This window comes from Monodon monoceros, unplaced genomic scaffold, assembly GCF_005190385.1.
Source record: "Monodon monoceros isolate NGI ecotype Baffin Bay Population unplaced genomic scaffold, NGI_Narwhal_1 Super_Scaffold_19, whole genome shotgun sequence".
NCBI lineage: Eukaryota > Metazoa > Chordata > Mammalia > Artiodactyla > Monodontidae > Monodon > Monodon monoceros.
Genome location: NW_021703775.1, coordinates 40,192,921 through 40,216,909, shown reverse-complemented (window position 1 = coordinate 40,216,909; position 23,989 = coordinate 40,192,921). Strand labels below are relative to the sequence as shown.

The window sequence follows — 23,989 nt, the reverse complement described above, 5'->3', positions numbered from 1 at the left end:
CCAAATTGAGGAATCAGACAAAAGGAGAAAATCATAGGCTAATTTTTAAATTAAAATGTTTGCTATATCTCGACCATTTCTAAGTCTTTTATCTACCTCTATGTTCATTGCTCAGGGCTGTTAAGTGGATTCTGCTTATGCATACGTCATGGTTTATCTTCTTACCTGTCTCAGAGCTGAGGGACAGCCAGGAATGTTGGCATGAACTATTTTTTCAGGAACGGAATGATCTCTCTAGCTGGCTTATGATCTCTCTAGCTGGATTAAAGATGCCCTTCTAGTTTGGAATGCTTTAACCTGGTGTTTTTCAAGGTTGGTTCTGTTTACCAGAGAAAGGATGCCAGTTGGGTGGCTTTTCTAGAAAAGGTAAGCTTCTGTTAGAGATACTCAAAAACCTTTCACCTGACCTTTGCAGATCACTGGTTTCTGTATTAGCTTTTCCAAGTTGTGCCTCCTTTACCTAATTTTTGCTCCCGTACTTCTAGTCCCTTATCATCTAATTTATAAGGTGTACAAAGCATTCATCAGTTTGTAATGCTCCCTGGATTTCAGCATAGATGACTACTCTTCATGCATTAAACAGTGTTCTGTAAAACTGTGTGTAAATGAAATAAAATGTGACTCTGCTGGAGGACTTTAATACTTCAACTATTTCAAGTCTTCCCTCTTTCAGTGTACTCTGTCTCGCTTCTTCCATGACATCATGGAGATGTGCCTAGCACATTTTCCCTTCTGAGAGAATCATGGAAAATCTTGCCATTGCTGAGAATTATTGGAAAGTCTATTACCTAAGAGTGGGTGTTGCCAGTGAGACCAATGGCATGTGTGTGAAAGAGAAAAGGATGGGGAGAGAGGGTGGGGGACAGTTTAATATGTAATTTATGTAATTAATTTCTGTAGCATGAAAACATTTTATATATTTAGCTAAGGGAAGTTGAAATGACTCCTGAAGACAACAGCTCCACAACACTCTTCCTATAAATATGAAACCATGAAAAGTAGGTTTTCAAATAATTTGGAGGTCATGAATTGAGCCTGTCAGTATTGACATGTGTAGCGTTTTACAAGAGTGAATATGGTTCTGCATAATTTTTAGAATATATTGACCTTAATGGACTAAAAGGCCATTTAATAATTTTTCTTATAGGCTGGTGGCAAAAGGGAAATCTTTCTTTGTTGACTGCTGAAGAAATATGAATCTGCAAACTTTATTGAGTTTTAGCTAACCTATGGCTATATAGTTTTAAACTTCTATACAAAAAAGTAGCAATAAGTTAAATAATAGTACCATTTAATGCAAATTAAGGGTGCCCTTCCCTTTTTAATCTTTTCCCTTCCTAATCTTCTAGAACCTCTATCCCATTATATTCCAAATTTAAGGACACCCAGTGAGGTAGCAGAATGAGAAAAACCTCACTGGAGGCCAGTGAGAATCCAGGGTATCATGTAAAGACAAAACACCTCTCCATCCAAATCCATGAGCACAAATAAATCCCACAGTATTCAAATTACATCCAGGGAAAGGCAACAGGAATGGGTAGTGGTGAGACAACTTTTATAGAGTGAGAACAACAGCTATGATGGATAGTATAACCTCTAAGATCACAGAATATAAATCCAAAGGAGTTGCTTAAACAACAGGAGACATGGTTTCCCCTACTTAACAAAATTATGATTTTTGTTTGGGTCACATGTTTGTGGTAGTGATGGAGGGAGTGGTGGAAAGAGTCTGAAAGGGATTGGTGGATTTGGTAGCCATCTGTGTAAATGGGGGCTCAGAGTTTAAGAAAACAGTCAATTGTAGAGTTAGTCAACTGTATAAATAAAAATTACTTTTTGTATATCCAATTCAATGTATATAAATAAATACTGAGTCTAACACAGGTAGAATGATTGACAGAATATTTGTAAGTGTTTTAGACTAGAAAAATAATACTGGCTCCATCTACGAAATTTATAAAAGTGTAAGTATCCAACATGGGAGGTCAGAGAGGATAATAGGAATGGTTACATAAATAAAGAGAAAAAAATGCTGCCCTCTGAACAGAAATGTGCTTGTATTTCCATGATTAAATATTTTAAAACCGAAGTCTTAAAAGAAGAATTTGATTTGGTTAAATGACATAGTTCTAGTAAAATGTGACAGCACTGCAATATTCTTCTATCTGGTGGAGGAGCGAAATACCATGGCTGGGGCTTGCTTCAAATGAAGAATTGCCTGGTAAGGAAGACAGAGACTGTCTGTTGTTAAATAGAGCTCAAACAAGCTCTTAATCTACATCTTTAATCTAGATGGAGAATGTCTGACTACTGCACCTGGACTCACCAGCTATTTTTAGGATTCAGGAAATTGTTTTCATCTTGGACTTCTATTGATCCCAATTTAGTTCTTTGTACACCCAGAGAGAGGTGACACTTTGAGTGACAACCGGTAACATCATTTCCTGGTTTCGTCCATAGTTCCTGTTTACTATAGCTCTATAACAAGGGTTAGGAATATACAAAAAAGGAAGCAGTTTTTTCCAAAAAGTAACCCAATAGAATAGTTTCTGGGTTCTTGAAACTCTTGACAGTTACATTAAAACACTTAGCAATTTGATCTCTCTTGAAAAATACCTGTAGACTTTCTGGAAGATGAAACATCTAATTGCAGTTTAGTCATCCAGTAACTCCAAAAAAGCTAGCTGAGAAGTCTATTTATAAATTCCTTTAAAAGCCTAAAGAGCTCTATGGAAGATGATTAACTGTTTTCTATTTCTATTACAAACCAAATTGAGGGGGAAAAATAAAAGACAAACCTCCGGCATGAAGTCATCTACATAATTTGCATCCCCAATTTTCTTCCACCTTCAATATCTATTACCTGTTTGGCCAACTTCCACCATTATTTTGTCTTAGACCAATTTCCTCACAGGCACCATTGGACTTAAACTCTCAGAGGTCTGATTTCCCTCTCTAATGTTGTTTAGATGGGAACTTTTTGCTTTGCATCAATTCAAGTAGAAACTGACGTTTACAAAAGAAACTTTTACTAACATTTAAGGGGAAAGTTAAGTGATTCTATACTAACCAAATGTAGACTTAACCAAGAGCTAGTAGTATGGCTGGCATAGTTTGCAAAATCTTCCCCTATTTTCTTTTCTTAGCCACAGTCTTTTCTCATGACCAGATTAAATTATTCAGGTTGATAGGCTAAGGTATGCATAGGCTGCTTTCCTTGTCATATCAACGTCCTTAGGAGTTTTTGTTTGGTTTTGGTTTTGTATCAGAATGGCCCCTTTGGTTCCCGGCTTTGTTGAGCTTCTGGTCTACAGTTACCTTTGACTGTTGACTGTTATCTTTCACAGTCAATTGACTTTTCTTGAGTATCTGGATGAAGAAGGCACATTCCCGTCTGGCTGCTAACAATGCTTTCAGATGTTGTGAAAGAAACATCCCACACAGTACTTATCATTGTTGTTTGCCCTTTTTGAACATTATTTGAGCTCTAGAGTCATTGGTCTTGTTTTCTAGTCTAAACACCTGAGTGATCAAACCTTCAGATGGTGCTAGCTCTCAGGCTGCGAGTCACCCCCCAGCCTGCAAATCATCCCAACAGGGGCAAACCATCCTCTCCATGACCTCTCTAAGCTCCTGACCCACAGAGCATGTGAGCTTAGTAAGAGAGCCGTTGTTTTATGCCACTAAGTTTGGAGTGTTTGTCACTTCAAATGGTAATTGAAACAATTGAGAATATAAATTTTGGAGTCCACAACATGTACATTGCATTAAAACCTTGGAACTAGATGGAATGAAAGATGATCAGTGTCTGTGCCCTGAATAGAGCCTGAGCTGAGACAGAGTAAGCAAAGTAGATTTAGAAGGAATAGCCAGTGGGCTAGAAGGAGCACCGGGAGAATGTTGGAAGAGACTTGGGATTGCAAGGGATGCATTTTTTGGTGATGGGACCAAGGGTATGATTGCCAGTTTCCTCCCTTCCTTCAGAGTAACTGACTTCAGTTGATTTGACTTCAACAATTGACTTCAGTAGGAGTGGAGAAAAAAAATCACTGAAGTTGAGGGGTCAAATAAAGAAAACTTTAAAATACATTTTGAAATGATATTTAAAATACTTATTTAGACTTCAGTTCATCAGTGTTTACCACCAGTATCTTCCAACGGTAATTTCCATAATTTACATGCAATCCAGATGATAAATGGTTGCTTTCCAGTCTTTCAAGATCTAGACAAAATGAACTCAAGGTCGTTTCCTAAAATTTCTATGGACTTTTAGGGGCTTGCATTCTCATGGCTACGTCTGGTCTATTGCTTCTTCATGTGCCATTTCAGATTTGAGTTACATTTGCTCAGATGTGGACATGGACTCTTCAATTTACACACTCAAACACACTGAAGAAAAAATGGGAGGAAGGTAGAAGAGGAGTTGAAACCATAGCAACCAAAGCAACTTTTTTTTTTTTTTTTTTTTTTTTGCGGTAAGCGGACCTCTCACTGTTGTGGCCTCTCCCGTTGTGGAGCACAGGCTCCGGACGCACAGGCTCAGCGGCCATGGCTCACGGGCCCAGCCGCTCCGCGGCATGTGGGATCCTCCCGGACCGGGACACGAACCTGCGTCCCCTGCATCGGCAGGCGGACTCTCAACCACTGCGCCACCAGGGAAGCCCTACTTTCATCTTTTGATGAAAATAATTATGTTATTTGTTTTTTTCTCTTTGATCCAAGAGAATTTTTTTCTAGAATGCTTTGTGGTAGTCAGAATAACGGGACACCACCGCTGAACACCCACCAAAGATGTCCATGTTCTGATCCCTGGAAACTATGAATGCTACTTTACTTGACAAAAGATACTTTGCAGATGTGATTATGTTAAGGATCTTGAGAAGGGAGCATCATTCTGGATTATCTGGGTGAGCTCAGATAACGTATTATCAAGGGTCCTTATAAGAGAGATCAGGAGAGTAAGAGCCAGAGAGAAATATTGGAAGATGCTATACTGCTGGCTTTGAAGACAGAGCATGGGACCACAAGCCAAAGTGTGCAGGCAGCCTGTAGAAGCTAAAAAGTCAAGGAAATGGATTCTCCCTTACAGTGCCCAGGGGAACACACCCTACTGTCGTCTTGATTTTAGAACTTCTAACCTCCAGCTCTGTGAAAGAATAAATTTATATTGTTTAAGTCATAATTTTGTGGTAATGTGTTAAACAGTAATAGAAAATTAATGCATACTGTCATTAGTTTCATAGTAAAAAAGTCTTCTTTAATTTTATTTCACATATGAATCAAAAAATGTTAGAATGGTTTTCTGTTTATTGTAGGAATTTTATTTTTTATAAAAGGTATTTTTGATTTTTTTAAAAAGGAATGTAGTGTAAATTATAGGATTTTTCCTTAAGTATGGTAAGTTTTCTCAGTTTGGTCATCCACAGAGGGCTATCTATGCTTTCCTAGTCTTGTCTTATGGCTAAATCGAAATGGATATGATTTTCTCTCTAGTATCTCTCCAGTCTAGATCAAGTGATAAGTGGAAAAAGTTACAATCTAATAGTGTAACTCTGATGTCTTCCCAAATCTCAAGGTTTTTGAAATAACTCTTTCCTCTATCATAGAAATAAAGTAACTCAGGCTCCCATCTAATGCGAGTGAAGATAATGTAGTTGTTTCCCAAATAATTTCTGAAGTCTAAGTAAGTGCTTACAAATTTTAACAACCACTTGCCATTTCCCACTATGAATCATTTAGAGAATGATTACTCAGTAGCAAGAGTAATCTTAAAATGTAGATAGTATCATGTCACTCCCTTGTTTAAATCCTTCAGTGGTTCCTCATTTCACTTCGGGAAAGACAAAAATCTTTAAGCTCACAAACTTCAGTGTTATCTGTCCTGTGCCTACCTCGCCAGGATATCTGCTGCTGTCATCTCTCACCATCATCCTTTTGAGGCCTTAAATACATCAAGTTTCTTCCTACCGCAGGACTTTGCATAAATCCTTTCCTCCATGAAATGTTTTTCCTCCCCACCCCTTCTGCCTCCTAACAGCTCTTCATCCTTCAGATTTCATTTTAAGTGTCATTCCCTCAAAGGTTTCCCATGACCTTGCCTGCCAGTTAAAATTAGTTCCTCCTGTTACAGCTTCTAATAGAATCCTATAAATTTTCTCAGTGATTATTTAATGTCTGCCCCCTCTAAAAAGCTGTAAGTTTTAATATGGCAAAGACTATGTCTTTCGTTACAGTCTATCTCCAGAGCCAAGCTCAGGTAACATTTGAGTAAGTGAATGAATCTGAATTGCTGTTTCTGGCTTCTCCATGGTGATTTCTGGCCATTGCATTTCATCCTCTGTTCTATTTCATTAATCTGTCTTAGCTTCAGAGCATGACCATCACCTCTCATCTTTGTTTTTCAGTGCCCAAGTCTGTGCTAAATGAAGGCTCATGCCAGGTTGCAGGTTTGTTTTCATTTTTAAACTTCATTTATTCATTCAAAATATTTGCACGGGGCACTATTCTAAACATTTAGTGATTCTTTCTTGGTGTGGGGAACAAGATGCAATGTTGCCAGCTCATTGCTCTATGAGGCCTTGTGCTGCCCTTGATATGGTCCAAATGTTTTGGTCCATATATGTGAGGTTATGCTCCTGAGGATGCAATGCCTGGATTTCAAGTTTCACCCTAATACTTCTGAATTTCACAGGGTGGTGGTATTAATTCGCCAGTGTTTTCTTTACTGCATTATGAATATATTACCCTTTTAAAAGAGGATGTTTGACATTGGCACTGCATGCCTTCCTTCAAAACAATTCTATGTATATCTATATTATTGATACTTTTAAAAGAAATACATCAAGGTTTCTTGCATATGGCCAGTATTCATCTTTCCTTTCTGGTGCTAATGTGGAAATTTTTCCTCTTTCCCATTTAAAAAAATATTTTATTAGGCGTTGCAATCGGAATATGAAAGCAGGGAGATAAAAGTCTGCCCTTGTTATTATCTTGCCCAAAAGCTGCCAGTGATTTCTTCACCAGACTATGATCTCCTTACCCTCTATCTTGTCTGTTGTCTATTTATCAGTTTATTTTTGTTATGGGTAGGAACTGCATTCTAGGAAATTACTATGTATATTAAAAACTCACGAGTATCCATATAGTGTGAAATATCCTGTAATAGATTGTCCCGATAGCCTCAGAGGAAGAATTTCATGACTCTAGTAACATTTGCGTTTCATAGTTGATTGAGTACCTTGTGAAATGAATGAGCACTGTCATGAATACTTCACTGTGTTGGATCACTCCACTATATTGGCATTTGAATGTTCATCACCACTATCAAATCAGTTCAGCATTACTAACTTCACTTCTAGTGAATGGATTTTTGTAGCCTTCTTCTCCATAACTTGGAAGAAGAGAAAAGAGAAAGCTCCACGAGGTATGAAAGAGTGCTAGAATTCATCCATTTTATAAGTGAATTCACGTGGCATCAGATGAAACCCAACCATATATATGTGCGAATGTGAAACACTAAGGTGAGGATAACATTCAGACATAAAATGAGACCATTATTCTCAAATAGAGTTGTTCTTTTGAACGGTATTATTGGAGGATAATCTTGGAAAGAAGAACTTCTAAAGCTAGCTGTGGCTGTAATCCATTAGAATGACTTGATAAGAGTGGCTTGTAAATATCCCCTTAAACATACTTGAATGAGAATAATTTTTCTCTTACGTGCTTGAGACAGCTAAATACAGCATGGTCTTTCCAGAAATGATACCAACACAATATATCATTAATTTTATCCAATTGTTTCCTGAAGTGGCCCCAATTATATGATTTTTTTTCATCTAATACAGTTCATTTACAGAAAGCGGAATATAAGCAACATTGTATTTTATTTTCCACTAAGAAAGGGAGTCTATTTGATATAATAATATTATTTTGGACCCTTTATATTGAGAAAAAGAATATATATCTCGTTAAACTATAAAGTATCCACATTCAACTGGGTACCTAATTATTTTCCCTGAGGACTTTTTTTTCAAGAACAAATGTGATGAGGCAACGAGTATATCATTAGTTTCATTTTATAGAGATAATACTCATACATTTTTCTTTGTCACATCCTGAGAGAACATCCTGAGAGATGTTCTATTCCACATCACTTTCTATGTTTATACAGATAAAATTAATACAATATATGTATATGTGATGTGAAAATATCCAAGACAACGTAAAAATCAATTCTATTTATTTAATTCTATTCTATGCTTCTATTATAGAATTACTATAATCAAAAGAAGAATACGGTATTGACTGAGGAATAGACCTTTCACATACACACCCCGCTATATTCTGCGTGGCTATCACACATGAGCAGTTAGTGTCAGCCTCCTGCTCAAGCTTCCAGTGACCCTCCATTGTTTATAGTTCTGTCCAACAAAACTTTCTATGGTCATGGAAATATTCTGTAACCTGTTTTATTCATTAGGGTAGCTACTAGCTACATGTGGCTATTGGGCATTTGAAACATGGCTCATGGAACTAAGGTACTGAATTTTTGTTTTTTTTGTTTTTTGTTTTTTTGCGGTACGCGGGCCTCTCACTGTTGTGGCCTCTCCCGTTGCGGAGCACAGGCTCCGGACGCGCAGGCTCAGCGGCCATGGCTCACGGGCCCAACCGCTCCGCGGCACGCGGGACCCTCCCGGACCGGAACACGAACCCATGTCCCCTGCATCGGCAGGCTGACTCTCAACCACTGCATCACCAGGGAAGCCCGGTACTGAATTTTTAATTGTGCTTAATTTCAATTAATTGAAATGTAAATGGTCACAAGTGGTTTGTAGCTACTGTACTGGACAGCGCAGATCTGTAATGTCAAACCCAAACTCCTTATCAAGCATTTAAGATCCTCCATAATTTTATCTCAGATGACCTGAGATCAAGGCCTATAGGACCTTAGAATAAAAACTGAAAGATAGTGGTGCTGCAAACACAGCGAAGGAAAGCCTAAAAGCGTGGCCTACAGGACACATGGGAAGGAATACTGTTCTTACCTCTGCTTTGAATATATCATCAACTTTATTATTGAAAGCACAGCTTCTGCTTAAAAATCATTCAGCAAGTTTCCTTCCTCCTTTTCCAGTTCATCTTTTTGATTATTGCAGGCATGTTAGTTGGGGAGAAAGAGGATGTAAAGGGTGAATATAGTCTTATGATTAATTAACCTTTTATGATGCATGTATTAGGGGAATAGATACAGTAGGACTAGCACTGCTTTTGACTAACCAATTTTAGGTTTTACCACATTCAGTTGTTTGAGAGATAATTCAATACATTTTTACTTCCAATTGTTTAGCAGCGGGGCTCTACTGAATAAAATCTCTGGAAAATATTTTATGGAGTCGTTGACATATTGACAAAAGAAATATTTTTGGATCATTGTCTTTCATTTATATGGACAATCAAGAATTATGTCTTTTGGACAAACACGTTCACACTTTGTAAGGGTCTTGTATGTGAAGAATGCAAAGAGCATAGCTATTTGGTCTGATTGTTTATCTGATAGCTCTGAGATTCCATTTATCTGAATAATATTATTTTCAAAATTTCTGTGTCAGTAACTGCTTAGCTCTCCAGGGATTGCGCATTCATGAGTGCAAATGGCCTCCTGATTTTTCTAAAACAAAACTAGCTTCTTTGGCAGACAAAATGTTTCCAGTGAAGTGATCTCCTTTTCTCACATTAAATAACAAGGATTGGATTTTTCTAAATGTTTTGTCTATGCAACATCTTTAACACTTTAATTGATTTGAAATGATCTTGGCCTTGTAAAGTATGTTCTCTAAATGGTTAGGTTTTTCTTCTTTCTTTGAACCAGTGTAAGCATTTCTACAGCACCTGGTTCCTTGAAAAGCAGAACCCATGCCATACCTACAAGTTGGAACACCTCCAAGAAAGTCCTTTTGTTTGTGTGTGTTTGTGGTGAATCATTCATAGTCTGTGAGATCTATCAAAATAGTGTTGTCTGAAAACCTTGTTTTCCTATTTTTTTTCTTCTGATGACTCATACTTCAGTGCTTTCATGCCTAGATTCTTTTTTCTTTCTTGTTTCTCATCATGTTCATTCAGAAGATGTTCTTTCACTAGTTCCAAAATTTGTATTTCTATATTCTGTCAGTTTTCATCTTGAAACATACACACAGCAATATGCTCAGAATTATAAAATTCTGCATTAAATCCTAACACTTAAAAAACCCCTCATCTTCTCAATACAGGTTCACCTGCACTTCTGTTCTCATTTTTATTTAGTACAAATTTATTAACATTTAAATTTCATTAGCGCTTGAAACTCTATTTTATCTGTTAGGAAGGTTTTGGCTATGAGAAACATAAAAAGCAATGTTAAGTGGCTTAAACAACAAGGGTACTTGATACTTCATGCATGAATATGAAAGGTATGGTGGCTTCTAGGTTAGCTGAATGAGTAATAATGGTCTCAAGGACTCAGGTTCTTCCTATCTTTCTCTTCAGTCATTCTTTTCTTTTAAGTCAGTTTTATTGAAGCGTAACTTACAAAAAAAGTCATGAATTTTAAGTGTACAATTAAATGAATTTTGACAAATGTATAATCATATAATCACTACCACAATCAAGAAATTAAACACCTCTATCATTCCAAAAAGTTCTGTTAGCCCCTTTGCAGTCAATCCCATCCTCCCAACCTAGGCCCTGCCAATTTCAATGGAATTATACAGCATGTACTCTTTTGCATCTTCTCTCCTTCACAAAGCATCATGTTTTTGAGATCCATCCAGGTTGCTGCTTATATCAATAGTTTGTTCCTTTTTACTGCTGAGTGACAGTCCATTGTGTAGGAGATATATTGCATACCACAATCTGTATACCCATTCACTAGTTGATGGGAATTTGAGTTGTTTCCAGTTGTTGACTATTACATAGGAAGTTGTTATAAATGTTCACATACAAGTCGTTGTGTAGATAGAGGTTTACGTTTCTCTTGAGTAAATATTTAGGAACATGAATGCTGGGTCATACGCTAACTATATGCTTAACATTACAAAAAACTGATTAACTGTTTTCCAAAATACCTGTACTATTTTGAATCCCTACTACCAGTGTAAGAGAGTTCCAGTTACTCCACATACTTACTAAAACTGGGTATCTTAGTGCTTTGTGAAGAGCAAAATTTTTAATTTTTATTAAGCTAATTTATCAGTTTCTTCATTTAGGTTTTCAGCTTCCCCCCCCACCCCGGGGTACATTCTAATCACACAAATTCAAAGATTACAAAGATTTACCAAATCCAAGATCATAAAATCTTTCTCCCAGGTTTTCTTCCAAAAGTTTTATAGTTTTAACTCTTGTATTTAGATTTAGGTGTATGATCAATTTCAAGTTAATTTTTATGTGGGGTATAAATTAAGGGTTGAGGTTCTTTTCTTTTTTCCTCTCTTTCTTTCTTTCTTTCTATAATAGATGTGATAGATAGATAGATGATAGATAGATGTTCCAAGTGTTCTAACCTCATTTGTTGAATGTTCTGCAATTTCTAGTGTGTTAGATTTGTACTTTGTTCTATACTCATGGTCACAGATGACTGCAAAAATTCCAGGCATCACATTTGGAATGACATGCAGGAGAGACCATCTCTTCATAGAAGTGTACAGGAAACTTTTATTCATCTTTTATTACCTACACTTCATACATGCTTCCTGTCTAAATCAATCAGTGGAAAGGGGAATGGGACCACCATTATTCATTTATTCTTTTAACAAGAAAATGACATGTTTTCTATATGCATTCTAGGGGCTAGGAGTACAGTAGTGATGAGAAGAGTAAAAATTGTTGCCTGCTTTTATGGAGCATACAACTTACTGAAGAATACTATTTGCCTATTTTCAAAATAAATAAGTAACCGGTATAATATGTTGTTGTACAGTATTAAGCACTGGGAGGGAAAAAGGAAAAGGGACTATGAAGTATTGTGGGTAGGTTGAAAGTTTAGATAGGATAGTTAGGAAAGGGCTCACGGAGTTGACTTTTGCATAGGAGACCTGAAGAAGGTGATAAAGTAGGCCATACAGATATCAGATTGAAGAGTGGTCTGGACAGAATGAAAAGTACAACAGTCCTGAGAACAGCAAGGAGGCCGCAGTGGTTGCAGAAAGTAACAGGAAATGGGGGAGGTACAGAAACATGTAGATCATTGTAGGTAAGTCATTCTCAACCAGCAGCAATTTTGGCAAAATTTACAAATTTTGGTGATGTCTGGGGGACATTTTTGGTTGTCACAACCTGTAGTACTACAGAGGCCCAGGGTGTTGATAAATGACCTATAATGCACAGGAGAATCCACTTTTGACTATCCTCCCCTTTGTCAACAAGGAATTATCTGGCCCAAATGTCAGTAGTACCAAGGTTGAAAAACACTGTTTTAGGTCATAGTGAGGACTGGCTGACAATGACTGCATTAGAATGTCACTGAAGAGTTTTGAGCAGAGAAATGATCTAAAGCTTTTAAAAAGATCATGCGGTTGTTTGTTGTGAATAGACTGAAGGGGTAGAAGGGTTAGAAATACGATAGCTTTTAGGACGGTACTACCAGTATCCAGGAAAGACATGGTGGTTTGGACCAGAAAGATAGAAGTAGGAGTGGTAGGAAGTGATGGATTCTGGATATATTTTGAAGGCTGAGCTAACAGGATTTACGAACTGCTATGAACTAAATGTTTGTGTCCTCCTAAAATTTGTATGTTGAAACGTAATCCCCAAGGTGATGGTATTTCGAGGCAGGAGCCTTCGGGATGTGACTGAGTCATGAACTTGGCCAGACTCAGGACTGTGAGGAATACATCTCTGTTGTTTATAAACCACCTAGTCTGTGGTATGCTATTATAGCAGTGGGAAAGGGCTATGATACTAACATACTAGGTATATATAGGTATGAAACAGAGGAGCCATGTATGACCCCTTAAGAGTAATCTGTTGTGCCTGGTGCTGTTGTTGCATCTTCCCAAAGATAGTAACCTGGGGACTGGGTAGAAACTTGAACCAATTTGGAATGGCACATTTAATGCCCATATAAACGTTTGGGCAGGCAAACAACAGCATCTGTTACGTATATATCTTATAGAAATAAGAATGGATGTTGTTAGATTAGTGAGTGACTATCTTAAAGGGCATGATTATTCTATGTATAGACTATTGAGTTTCTTTAAAAATGCTTTTTTATCCACATGAGAGATTTTTAAAAAGTGTCTTCTCATGCCATCTTTCATTTGGTGCCAGTTTGATAGATGTAGGAAGTATTAAAACCCTATTCCATCAAAGTCATTAAAGGATTTTGACTTCCAGTATTTACATCCCAAGCAATTACTGACTTCCCACATAAGATGTTGATGTATTGTTTAAGAATTGCTTTCTGAGCATTTGTTTTGCCTAACCTAAAATATTATAAGCTAACTATGAGTCCTTATTATATGTTAGAAAACTACTTATGTCTTTCACTTAATTATCATCATAATCTTATAACCAATAACCTGACAAACTCTACTTAGGCTTCTTGACCAAACTCTACTTAGACCCCCCTGAACTCTTCCTCAAATAGGCCTTGACTTTTGGACTTCCATGTTCTCTCTATACTGTCCAATTTTAGCAAACATCCTGCTAAGTTTAGCCAGAATCTCTCCATTCTCCATATCTAATCCAGTTCCTCATCCTCCACCCCCCCCCCCCCCCCGTGATGTCTGATCACCTTGGCCTGTCTTCAGCAAGAATTCTGTTAGCACCATCTAACCAGAATCCTCTCCTCTCCCCTGATATTTCCTCTTAGTAATTTTCCATCCACTGACCCCCACCCAGGTCCTCGACTATAAATTCCCGCTTTTCTTTGCTGTATTTGGAATTTAGCATAGCTCTTTCTGCTATTTCAAGAGTTTTGAATAGTCTTCCTTACCATTTTAAGAAATGTCGGAATAATTTTTTCTTTAACAAACCTTCTTAACCTGAATAACTAGAGTTATTTCCATTTCACAGATCAAAAAAAAAAAAGAAAAAAAATGAAAGTTTTGTAAAGTAATTATGTTTAGTCAAGATTATCCAACTAGTAAATGGATCTTGAGCCAATATGCCTCTGAGAACTTAAACGCTGTGTTACAGGCCTTCCTGCTCACACAGGCTTCTTGCTCTAGAGGCCTGGCCAGTGTGACTGGCTGCCCGGGTAAATGCTCAGTAAGGACCGGCCTGTTGACTCGGAAACTCTTGGTACCGAGATCATGGTACAAGAGGCCTGAAATTCCTTCTACACAAATGCACACCAAACTGATCTGATGGTGTAGACCCGCCGCCGCCTCTTTGTCTCTGCGTCCCCGAGCGCTTACAGGCCGCCTTAAAGAGAACGCTGGCCGCGGCCTAGGCGAGGTTCCGTGGGCCCGGGGCCGCAGTCTCCGCCCAGAGCGAGCTGTGTCGGGCGCGCGCAACGCCGCGGGCCCAGGTGCAAGAAGTTAGTTTGGCCCCTTCCGCGGGCCGAGCCGGCTCCGGGCCCGCCTCCCCGCGGGATTGGAGGCCCGCGGCCCCGCCCGGCCCTGCTAGGCCGGCGGGAGGCGTTTCGCGGTCTGGCGGCGGGGACGCGGAGGGCCTGGTTAACCTCCTCTCGTCCGCGGGTCCTGGGGGTCGCGTCGGGACGCCATACTTCCGCGCCCCGCTCTCCGCCTGCCCGGACCGCGTGGCGCCCCAGCCCGGGGTGGAGCTGCGGTCGGAGAGAGACGACGGGGCCTCCGGGCCGCGCCTCAGCCCCGGACGGGCAGCGGTCCCTGCTTTCGCGGTTGGTCCTGACTTTTTTCTAACTCAGGGCGTGAACCTCGCTCCCCTTCAACTCCCGTTCGCCCAGAGGCGGGGCGGAGGAGTGAGGCGGGGAAGGAGATTGGGTTTCTCTTTTCGTCGGTCTAGAGGGAGCTTGAGTCGGGAAGTGAGTCTCCAGACGCCGGCGCGCTTCGGGTGGTTCGGGCCGGCCGGGCGTGGGGGGTGTCTTGGGCCGCCGAGCAGGACAGGCGGGCGGTGGGCCGCGCTGCCCCGCCCCTGCCTCCGCTCTCACGGTCCTCCGCCATGGCCCAGTCTTGGCTCGGGTTCAGGTCTCTGGGTAGTGGAAACTCGTGTTGAGCACTTTTCATCGCAGCCCTGGTAGGGGACCCCAAAGCAGCAGGGACGTCTGTGTCGGTACTGGCCTTGAGAGGAGGCTGGCGCTTCCTCCTGTGAACTTGAACTCCGCATCCATGCCCAGAATACGCATTGTATAGTAAGTCACCTTTCAGGTCTCAAGTTCTGATGCCGCAGAGTTGCCCCCAAACTGTGTTTGTCTTCTTTATACTGATTGAGAATTTATGCCCTGCTGAAAAGTTGTTCTCTGTAGACTTTAGGTTTTAAATCAGCAAATAAATGTTGGGCCTCAGTACATAAAGTACTGGTCAGTATATATAAAGTACTGGTTAAAACTTTTCCTGTTTTGGGCATTGTTCATTTAAATTCCTGGCTTCCCTTGTGTTCGCGTTAGGAGGAGGACAGGTGAATATTATTAAAGATTTCTGCTGTGTTCCTTTGCTCTACCTGGGGTGTTGCTGCTGAGTAAAAGGTAGGGCGTTGATTAAAGTTAAGTGAAGCAGGGAAAACCTACTAAAAGGAACAGAAACCTTCTCATTCTGAAGATGGATAGCGTATACAATGAAAACTTTACTTTCATTTCAAAAGCACTCACCAGTTTTAAAAAATTCTTTGGAAATACTTAGAAGATGGCAGTTACTTTCACAGTTAGTTTCAGGCCTATATGCTGTGTGTGTTTTTTCCGAAGAAATTTTCTCTTCCGACTCAAAAATCTCTGGTGAATTTCACTAACCTGTGTACAATTATAATTAATTGGGTAAAGTTGGATGGCTCTACTATGGAGTACATACTTTTTTTGTTTTGTTTGCGGTACGCGGGCCTCTCACTGCTGTGGCCTCTCCCCTTGAGGAGCACAGGCTCCGGACGCGCAGGCTCAGCGGCCATGGCTCACGGGCTTAGCCACTCCGCGGCATGTGGGATCTTCCCGGACTGGGGCACGAACCCGTGTCCCCAGCATCGGCAGGCGGACTCTCAACCACTGCGCCACCAAGGAAGCCCTGGAGTCCATACTTTTGTTGTTGGCAGTACTGTATTAATCTCTAAGACAGGGCAGTTTTCACTTTGGTGAGGGTGGAGAAGGGACAGGATATAGAGGAACAGAAAGAAGCTGAAAGAGTAATGTGCCAGCCCTAAAACTGCACAGTGGCCTAGTGCTCTGCTTAATTATACATCCATGAAAACCCAATGCTTTGCTCATTTAACAGATATTTACTGAGTACCTACTCTGTGTCAGTTGCTGGGCTTGGTAATGATGTACATTGCCGTCGTCCATGTTTTCCCAGTCAAAAGCTGTATTTTCTTTCCTAGTGACTGAAGACCTTCTCATCTTTGACACTTAGCATTCTTAGTGAAAGGAGTATTTTCATATATATGAAATTTATTTTCTCTTTGTAATTGGATATTGTTAACTCATTTCTTAAGGTGTATTCTGCACTGTTAATAGGTATTTTGACTGCCTAACTGAATTTCGGAAATGTTAAGTGAGGTTCAGCAGGTTTGTTTGTTTTTTTAACATCAGTGCCTCTTAGATTTCAATATTGTAATGTTGGTGAATCTCCAATTTGGACAAAATGTGTGGGCTTTCCTAAACCCAGTTGACTTCAGAATCCTAATTTCTGGGAACCTGGGAAAGTGCCCCATAGAAGACATTTTGAGAAATGTATTTTAACTGGAGTTTCCTTAGTTGTTGTTTTTATCTTTAATCACTATCTCACCCCTTCTGCCAACAGAAGTGATGCCACCAAGAAGAAAAGAGAAATACAGACTTCCTGTTCCACTTCCAGAAGGCAAGGTCCTGGATGATGTGGAAGGAAAACAGTGGGTGCTGGGCAAGATGATTGGCTCTGGAGGATTTGGTTTGATATATTTAGGTAAAGTATAAATCACCAAATATTCTGATATATGTGACTATACCTGTGACTTGTTAATAATATTTTGAGAATTGAAACTTTGAAATAAGATATAATCCATAAATGTACTTTTCTAAGTAGTATGAAGATAATGTTTAGTAGAATGTCTGGGTTCAAGACATGACTGACCCCAGTCCTTGTTGTCCATGTTTTTCTGAATGACTCTTAGAAGTCTTTTCAGAGCATAATTACACAGTCTGCCAGACAAAATGTTAATGTTCTTTTTCGAGAGTGTTTTCCTGGAAACATTGCTTTTTACAGCTCAGAGAATGCAACTGTATGAATACAAACACTTTCCATTTGTGAATCTTAATCATTAATATTTAAGTAGTACAAGGTTCTGGTCATTTCTTAACTAGGCCTCACTAGAGAACTGGGCCTTCATACCTCAAGGCATCTATTGCATGGAATGAATTAACTTCTCTCCTGTACATCTAGAATGGTACTAGTTACATGCCATCTTGGGATAATTGTTTTTTTGTTTGTTTGTTTGTTTTTGCGGTACGCGGGCCTCTCACTGTTGTGGCCTCTCCCATTGTGGAGCACAGGCTCCGGATGCGCAGGCTCAGCGGCCATGGCTCACGGGCCCAGCCGCTCCAAGGCATGTGGGATCCTCCCGGACCGGGGCACAAACCCATGTCCCCTGCATCAGCAGGCGGACTCTCAACCACTGCGCCACCAGGGAAGCCCCTGTTTTTTTCTTTTAATTAATTAATTTTATTTACTATTTTTTATTTTTGGTTGCATTGGGTCTTTGTTGCTGTGTGCGGGCTTTCTCTAGTTGTGGCGAAGGGGGGCCACTCTTCGTTGCGGTGTGCAGGGTTCTCATTGCTGTGGCTTCTCGTTGTGGAGCATAGGCTCTAGGAGCGCGGGCTTCAGTAGTTGTGGCACTCGGGCTAATAGTTGTGGCTCGTGGGCTCTAGAGCGCAGGCTCAGTAGTTGTGGCGCACGGGCTTGGTTCCTCCGCGGCATGTGGGATCTTCCCAGACCAGGGCTTGAACCCGTGTCCCCTGCATTGGCAGGCAGATTCTTAACCACTGCGCCTCCAGGGAAGCCCCCATCTTGGGATAATTAAGAAATTAGACACTCTTAGTTTTTGTGTTCTTTGGTACAGGTAAGGAATCTGAGTTGAGTATACTTTTACACTACATTTTAAAATTACACTGACTTTAAAAGGATTATTCAGGGCTACCTTGCATCTGTAGTTTAATGATCAAGAAATATCCATTAGAAGATCAGATTTAATGAATAAAATAAGATAAATATTAGTGATTAAAAATATGCCCTCGGGCTTCCCTGGTGGCGCAGTGGTTGAGAGTCCGCCTGCCGATGCAGGGGACACGGGTTCGTGCCCCGGTCTGGGAAGATCCCACATGCCGCTGAGCAGCTGGGCCCGTGAGCCATGGCCGCTGAGCCTGCGCGTCCGGGGCCTGTGCTCCGCAACAGGAGAGGCCACAACAGTAAGAGGCCCGCGTACCGCAAAAAAAAAAATGCCCTCAAGGAGCAGTTCTTCTAAATATATTGACTCATTATATGTGTGTCTGTAGGAATTTGAGAAGTTGGTAAAAGACCTTCATTGGAGGAATCTTGGGTTCCTCATTAAACATTTCAAAGTGTAGGGAAGGAAGGACTTTCCCTCTACCTTCTTAAGCTGGATACCTGGGTTTATGAAATAAACTGACAACAGGCAGATTAACAGGAGAAAAGGTATACAAATTTATTAATTTTTTTTAATGTTACATGCACAGTAATATCAGGAAAAAAAAGTGAATAAATACCGTAAAACACGGTGAGATTTGAGAGCTTACATACCGTCTTAATAAGGGAAGGGGAGACGTGATACAGGCCACTTAAGGGACAGTAAATGATTTTTAGGAAAGATTAATAGCCCTTAGAAGAGTAGATGTGGGCTATGATAGTTTATAACAAAGTTTGGGAGTGGTGTCAACTTCTCATCTCTTCTGTGATGAGTCAGTCTTTCCTGGTTAATGAAGCGCTCCTGGAGGAAATTTAAAACAATGGAGTTTTTTTTTTTTTTTGGAGGCTCTGTCTTTAGGCAAATAAAGGGAGTTCAGAGGAAGCCTCTCCCTACATTTGCTATTTTTCAAATGCCTTTAGTTCAAAATAATCCTTATGCCAAAGAGGCATATTTTAGGGTGGCATATTCTGCCGCCCTTGTCACACAAACATGTTTCATGGATCATGAAGGATAAAGCTTCTCTTCTGATAAAATTAAGATTGTAGTTTTGAACAAATGGATGAAATCCAGTTAATAAGTAACTTATTAATCACCCGAGTGTCTAATCTAGTTGGAAAGATAAGACCAACACAAAATTATTGTATGGGTTAAATAAAGAACAGCTTCCCCATTTAAAGGATTTGAACTTGCTTGAAAAATGCTATGATTCTAAGTACTAGATTGAGTGACACAGACAGCACTGTTCAATAGAAATGTAATACAAGCCATGTATGTAAAGTAAAATTTTCTAGGAGCCACATTAAAAAAAAAGTAAAAAGAAACAAGTGAAATTTAATTAAATAGTATGTATTATTAAATACAATATATCTAAAGTATTATAATTCCAACATGTTATCAATATTAAAAAAAGGAAATATTTCACTTTTTTAAAGTCTTTAAAATCCAGGATTTGTCTAGTCATATTTCAGGGGCTCAATAGCTACGTATAGGTAGTGGCTACCACATTAGATGGTGCAGATAAAGACCCTGAGAGTACTTGGGATCTACAGAGAATAGAATTCTTTGTAGAATAAGCGTTGGTTGAGACTCTGAATTAGTGAATTCTCTTGTATGGCAGAGTAAGGATCTCTAGTACATTGTCTTGACTCAAGGTCAGAGAAATGGAGTTGAATAAATTATTTCTGATGTGGCTGAGCTATAGCCTTGGATTGCACAGCTTATCAGTTATACTTTCAGTTTTCTAATGTTTGAATTATTTGAATAATTTCAAAGAACTACAGAAAAGCATTGATTGTGATGATCTTACTTGTTGTCTCTTTTTTAGATGTACATATTATATGTGTTATATGTATTTAAGTTTAAGTGCATGTTTAAACTTAAATTATATGTCTATACACATATACATATATGTGTATACATACTCACTACTTGTGTGGTTCCTGTTGTGAAAAAGGAATTTATTTGCTTAGGCATGTGATTTATTTGTCCCTAGTTAAATACAGAAAAATCTTTGCTTCTTTCAGTCCAAGTACTGCACATATTTTTTTACTTATTTTTTTCTCAGTAAGATTTATTTTGCAACAATTTTCAAGGTTTCATATGTTATGAAATACCCCCTACTATCTGAATTTCAGAACCTGGATCCTGGAAATATAAGCAAGTGCACACGTTGGGGGAAGGACTTTAAAGAAATGTTTAGCTGTTTTGAGGAAAAGTCTCCATACTTCAGAATATATAATAAAGCTGTGTGTTCCAAGTGTTGTTATTGTTCTATCAAAAGTGGCATTCATAAATCATAAAATCAGCTCTTCAGTGAGTTGCCATCAGCAACAACTTCATTAAAATTAGCTTTTACTTATTTTCAAAGCTAAGCAAGTCCATATGAAATTATATCATGTTTTTGCATTTTACCATGGTTCTCATCACTTCCTGTATATAAATGAAGAAGTAGGTAAATTCAGGTTTCCTTTGTGTCCAGCTACATTCTTTTTAAGCATCATATTTGCCAGATATACTCTTTCAGCAGACACTTCATCAGCATTTGTTACCAAAGGCTGAGAAGAAGCTAACCGCTGTGTCTAACTCATTGTGTGTGTACTACTGTCCTCGAGCTTTGAGATCAGTATCCAAGGCCTTTCAGTAGTCAGCAAGAAGAAAAGGGGAAGGGGCAGAAATATTTTATATTTACTCTTGACTTGGAGAAATAATGTGCCTGTAGCATTAATAGAAATAGTAATAAGAAGGAAAAGAAAAGTCTGAATACAAGACAGAGTTCTTTCTTTGTATATGAAAAGAGAGGAGGGGAAAAGAGAGAATGGAAACTGGTTTAGGGGGTGGAAAAAATTGCTGTTATTTTGGGATCAAATAAGTGAAAAAAATTTCTAAAATTTCAGGAGAGAGAACTAAGAGTTTAAATTCTACTTTAGTGCTAGGTATAACATAGAACCAAACAAACAAAGGGAGAATTGCACAAATAAAAGCATGGGCTTTGGTGTTAGGCAAATTTGGGTTGAATTCTGACCTGACTAAGCCTTTTGCAAACTTGAGTGACTTTCACCTATCCACGAGTCTTTGTTTCTATTCTGTATGTTAGGGGTAATAATAATAGTGATGATTAAATAAGATAAGGTTTTTAAAGAACTTGGAACTCGATAAGCAGTTCAATCTAATTTATTTATTTATTTAGAATTTATTTAGAATTTCCCATTCTCAGTGATAGTTGAACTCTAAATTCAGCAGGAGATTAGGATGGTGACAAAGACATCTACTGCAGGGTTTTTCCATTTGTCCTGCCATGGACTGTGATGGATTTAGCTACTAAATGTGGTAAAACTAAGAACATAAGAGAATGTCAGTGGAATGACATTTTACTTACCAACCTCTATCTATTTTTCCCACTAAAATTTACAATAGTAGCCATGATGACATAGTGAAAAGTTCTCATTTAAGCTGTCATGTTATATTTCAGATATAAAAGATAGCGTGTTTCAGAAATTAGTCAAAAATCTAGAAAAACAGGGCTCCTGGTGGTGCAGTGGGTGAGAGTCCGCCTGCCGATGCAGGGGACACGGGTTCGTGCCCCGGTCTGGGAAGATCCCACATGCCGCGGAGCGGCTAGGCCCGTGAGCCGTGGCCGCTGAGCCTGCGCATCCGGAGCCTGTGCTCCGCAACGGGAGAGGCCACAACAGTGAGAGGCCTGCATACCAAAAAAAAAAAAAAAAAAATCTAGAAAAACAGAATTACAGGTAATAAACTTCAGCCAAATTCTTCATGTACTCATGAAGTCTTCTTATATTAGTACAAATGGAAGTGATTTATCTGTGTAAGTTTTAGTTTTTTGAATTTGAGCATAACCATGACGATTTAGCATCTTTGGAATATCAAGCACAGACTAGATGTTCAACGGTTGTTTGTCTGAGAGATGGAGATAGATTGGGCTGCTTAATCCACACAAGCCAGTTGCTTTATTCTCTTCCATAATTATAGATGTTACCCTTAACTCCAGCCTGTAACCTTAGAGATGTACTCTTAGTCACAAGAAAAACTGAGACAAATTAACTCTCGTGATGTCATCTAAAAAAATCTATATATGCTTTATTGACAATAAATCAGTAGCATTATCTTTTCTAAATAATATGTTATTATAACTAAAATTAGCTCTCTTGAAGCATTAAGATCAATCATTTTTTCATGGATAAATGTTTAGACTTCAGGTGACTGCCATGCATTTTTTGGGTAATCCTCTCAGATCAGCTCAATTTTTCTCTTTAGAAACAGAAGAAATCTTTTTTTTTGGCGAGGGGGTGGTAGGGCAGGGGGAAGAGGATAGGATGACTATGAGTTTTAGAAATTATCAAAGTTTAACACATATTTTATTGATGAAACAGACTTCTATTTATGAAGAAATAGAAAAGGTTATTTATACATGTATGGTTTTTACTTATTGTACTTTCTAGTGAGCTGGAATGGATTGATTTTTAAGGTATGCAGAGTAGTGTTCGGAGGAGCCTAATGATAATGCAAGCAACAAAGTAGAGTTACTGAAACATATATTGCTCATTGTATATTGCTGTGTTAAATGTTATTTTGGCAGTGTTTTATAGAGAAGGCTTTGAGATAAGCAGTTAGTCTTATCTGATACAGTGCTTACTAGGGACCACAGTTGTTACTAGGAAATTTTGCAGATGATACTGTGTGGGTGAAAAGAAGAAGGAAATAAATATGAAATAAGGATAACTTGTACTAGAAACTATAGTATATAAGATAAATTAGTTCTCAGATGAAGGTGTAAGAGGTAATAGGTGATATTATCTCAACAGAGGAAGAGATCACTTGGGATTTTGTGAGTTTAATAAACTTGATGTACCTTTCACAAGAATATTTAAAGTCCCTAGAAGTTGTATTTTAATTTTGTATGTGCTGTCCATTGGCTATTAATTTTGAGTTTTAATAGAGTGTTCATGTACTTATCAGTTAAGAAATCTAAGTATCTGCAAAAGTTTGGATTCTTTGTATAAAAAGAGAGTGTTCTTCTAAGGCTTACTTAGCCTTTTCTTATCTCTTTCATTTTTGTAAGTGTCTGATCTTTTTAACATATTTTATATTGTGGGTCTTCATTTTCAACATTTTTACTCTCAAACTCTTTTGCCTTAAGGGAAGATTTACAAACTGCTCTGTTCTTCAATGATTTATATATTATGTCTCTTTCACTGCACCTGTTACTATCTTATAACTTTACAGTGGTCAAGGTTTTTAAATTTGAAACCTGTTTGCTATAGGGAAATGTCTTCTTCATGAAATGAGTTCACTTCTATTGCCACACAATAAAAAAAACTCCCAGCTTTCGGGAGCTTCTGGCTTCCTTATGAAATAAGGATAGACTTTTGCTTCTGAAGTGTTTTAGGGTTTTTTTTTTTCTTTAGATATGGAGGAAGAGTAGGAAGTATGGTCCTTCTTTTAAGAAACAGGAATATCTATGTTTATAAAATAAATGAAAAGAAAATTAAGAAACTCTAAAGCTCTAAATGGAAGAATTCACTAGAAATTAGCTATTTGGATGATAAAAATTTGTCCACCATCCACATTTAACAATGATTCAAAGTGTTTGTGGATCTTATACTGCTTACATAGTTTTGCAGTTAGTGGTCCTTCAGAAAGTTTGTCCCTTATAACTCCATTATGTGAACTGAATATGCTATGCAGTATTCTATGTGAA

The 23,989-nt window shown here is 38.7% G+C and overlaps 1 protein-coding gene across 5 annotated transcripts in view; it reads left to right on the top strand.

Moving 5' to 3' along the window:
* VRK2 (VRK serine/threonine kinase 2) overlaps nucleotides 1–23,989 on the top strand; it is a 125,222-nt gene that overhangs the window by 13,066 nt on the left and 88,167 nt on the right. For 2 of the 5 annotated variants that reach the window (XM_029231589.1, XM_029231585.1), the window contains exons 1-2: nucleotides 14,579–14,833; nucleotides 16,896–17,036. In XM_029231589.1, coding sequence (XP_029087422.1) covers nucleotides 16,901–17,036 — 136 coding nt within the window. In that variant the 5' untranslated portion in view covers nucleotides 14,579–14,833; nucleotides 16,896–16,900. Of the gene's footprint in view, nucleotides 1–6,404; nucleotides 6,447–14,578; nucleotides 14,834–15,137; nucleotides 15,305–16,895; nucleotides 17,037–23,989 lie in introns of those variants that run through there. The other 3 variants (XM_029231587.1, XM_029231586.1, XM_029231588.1) reach the window with 3 other exon arrangements.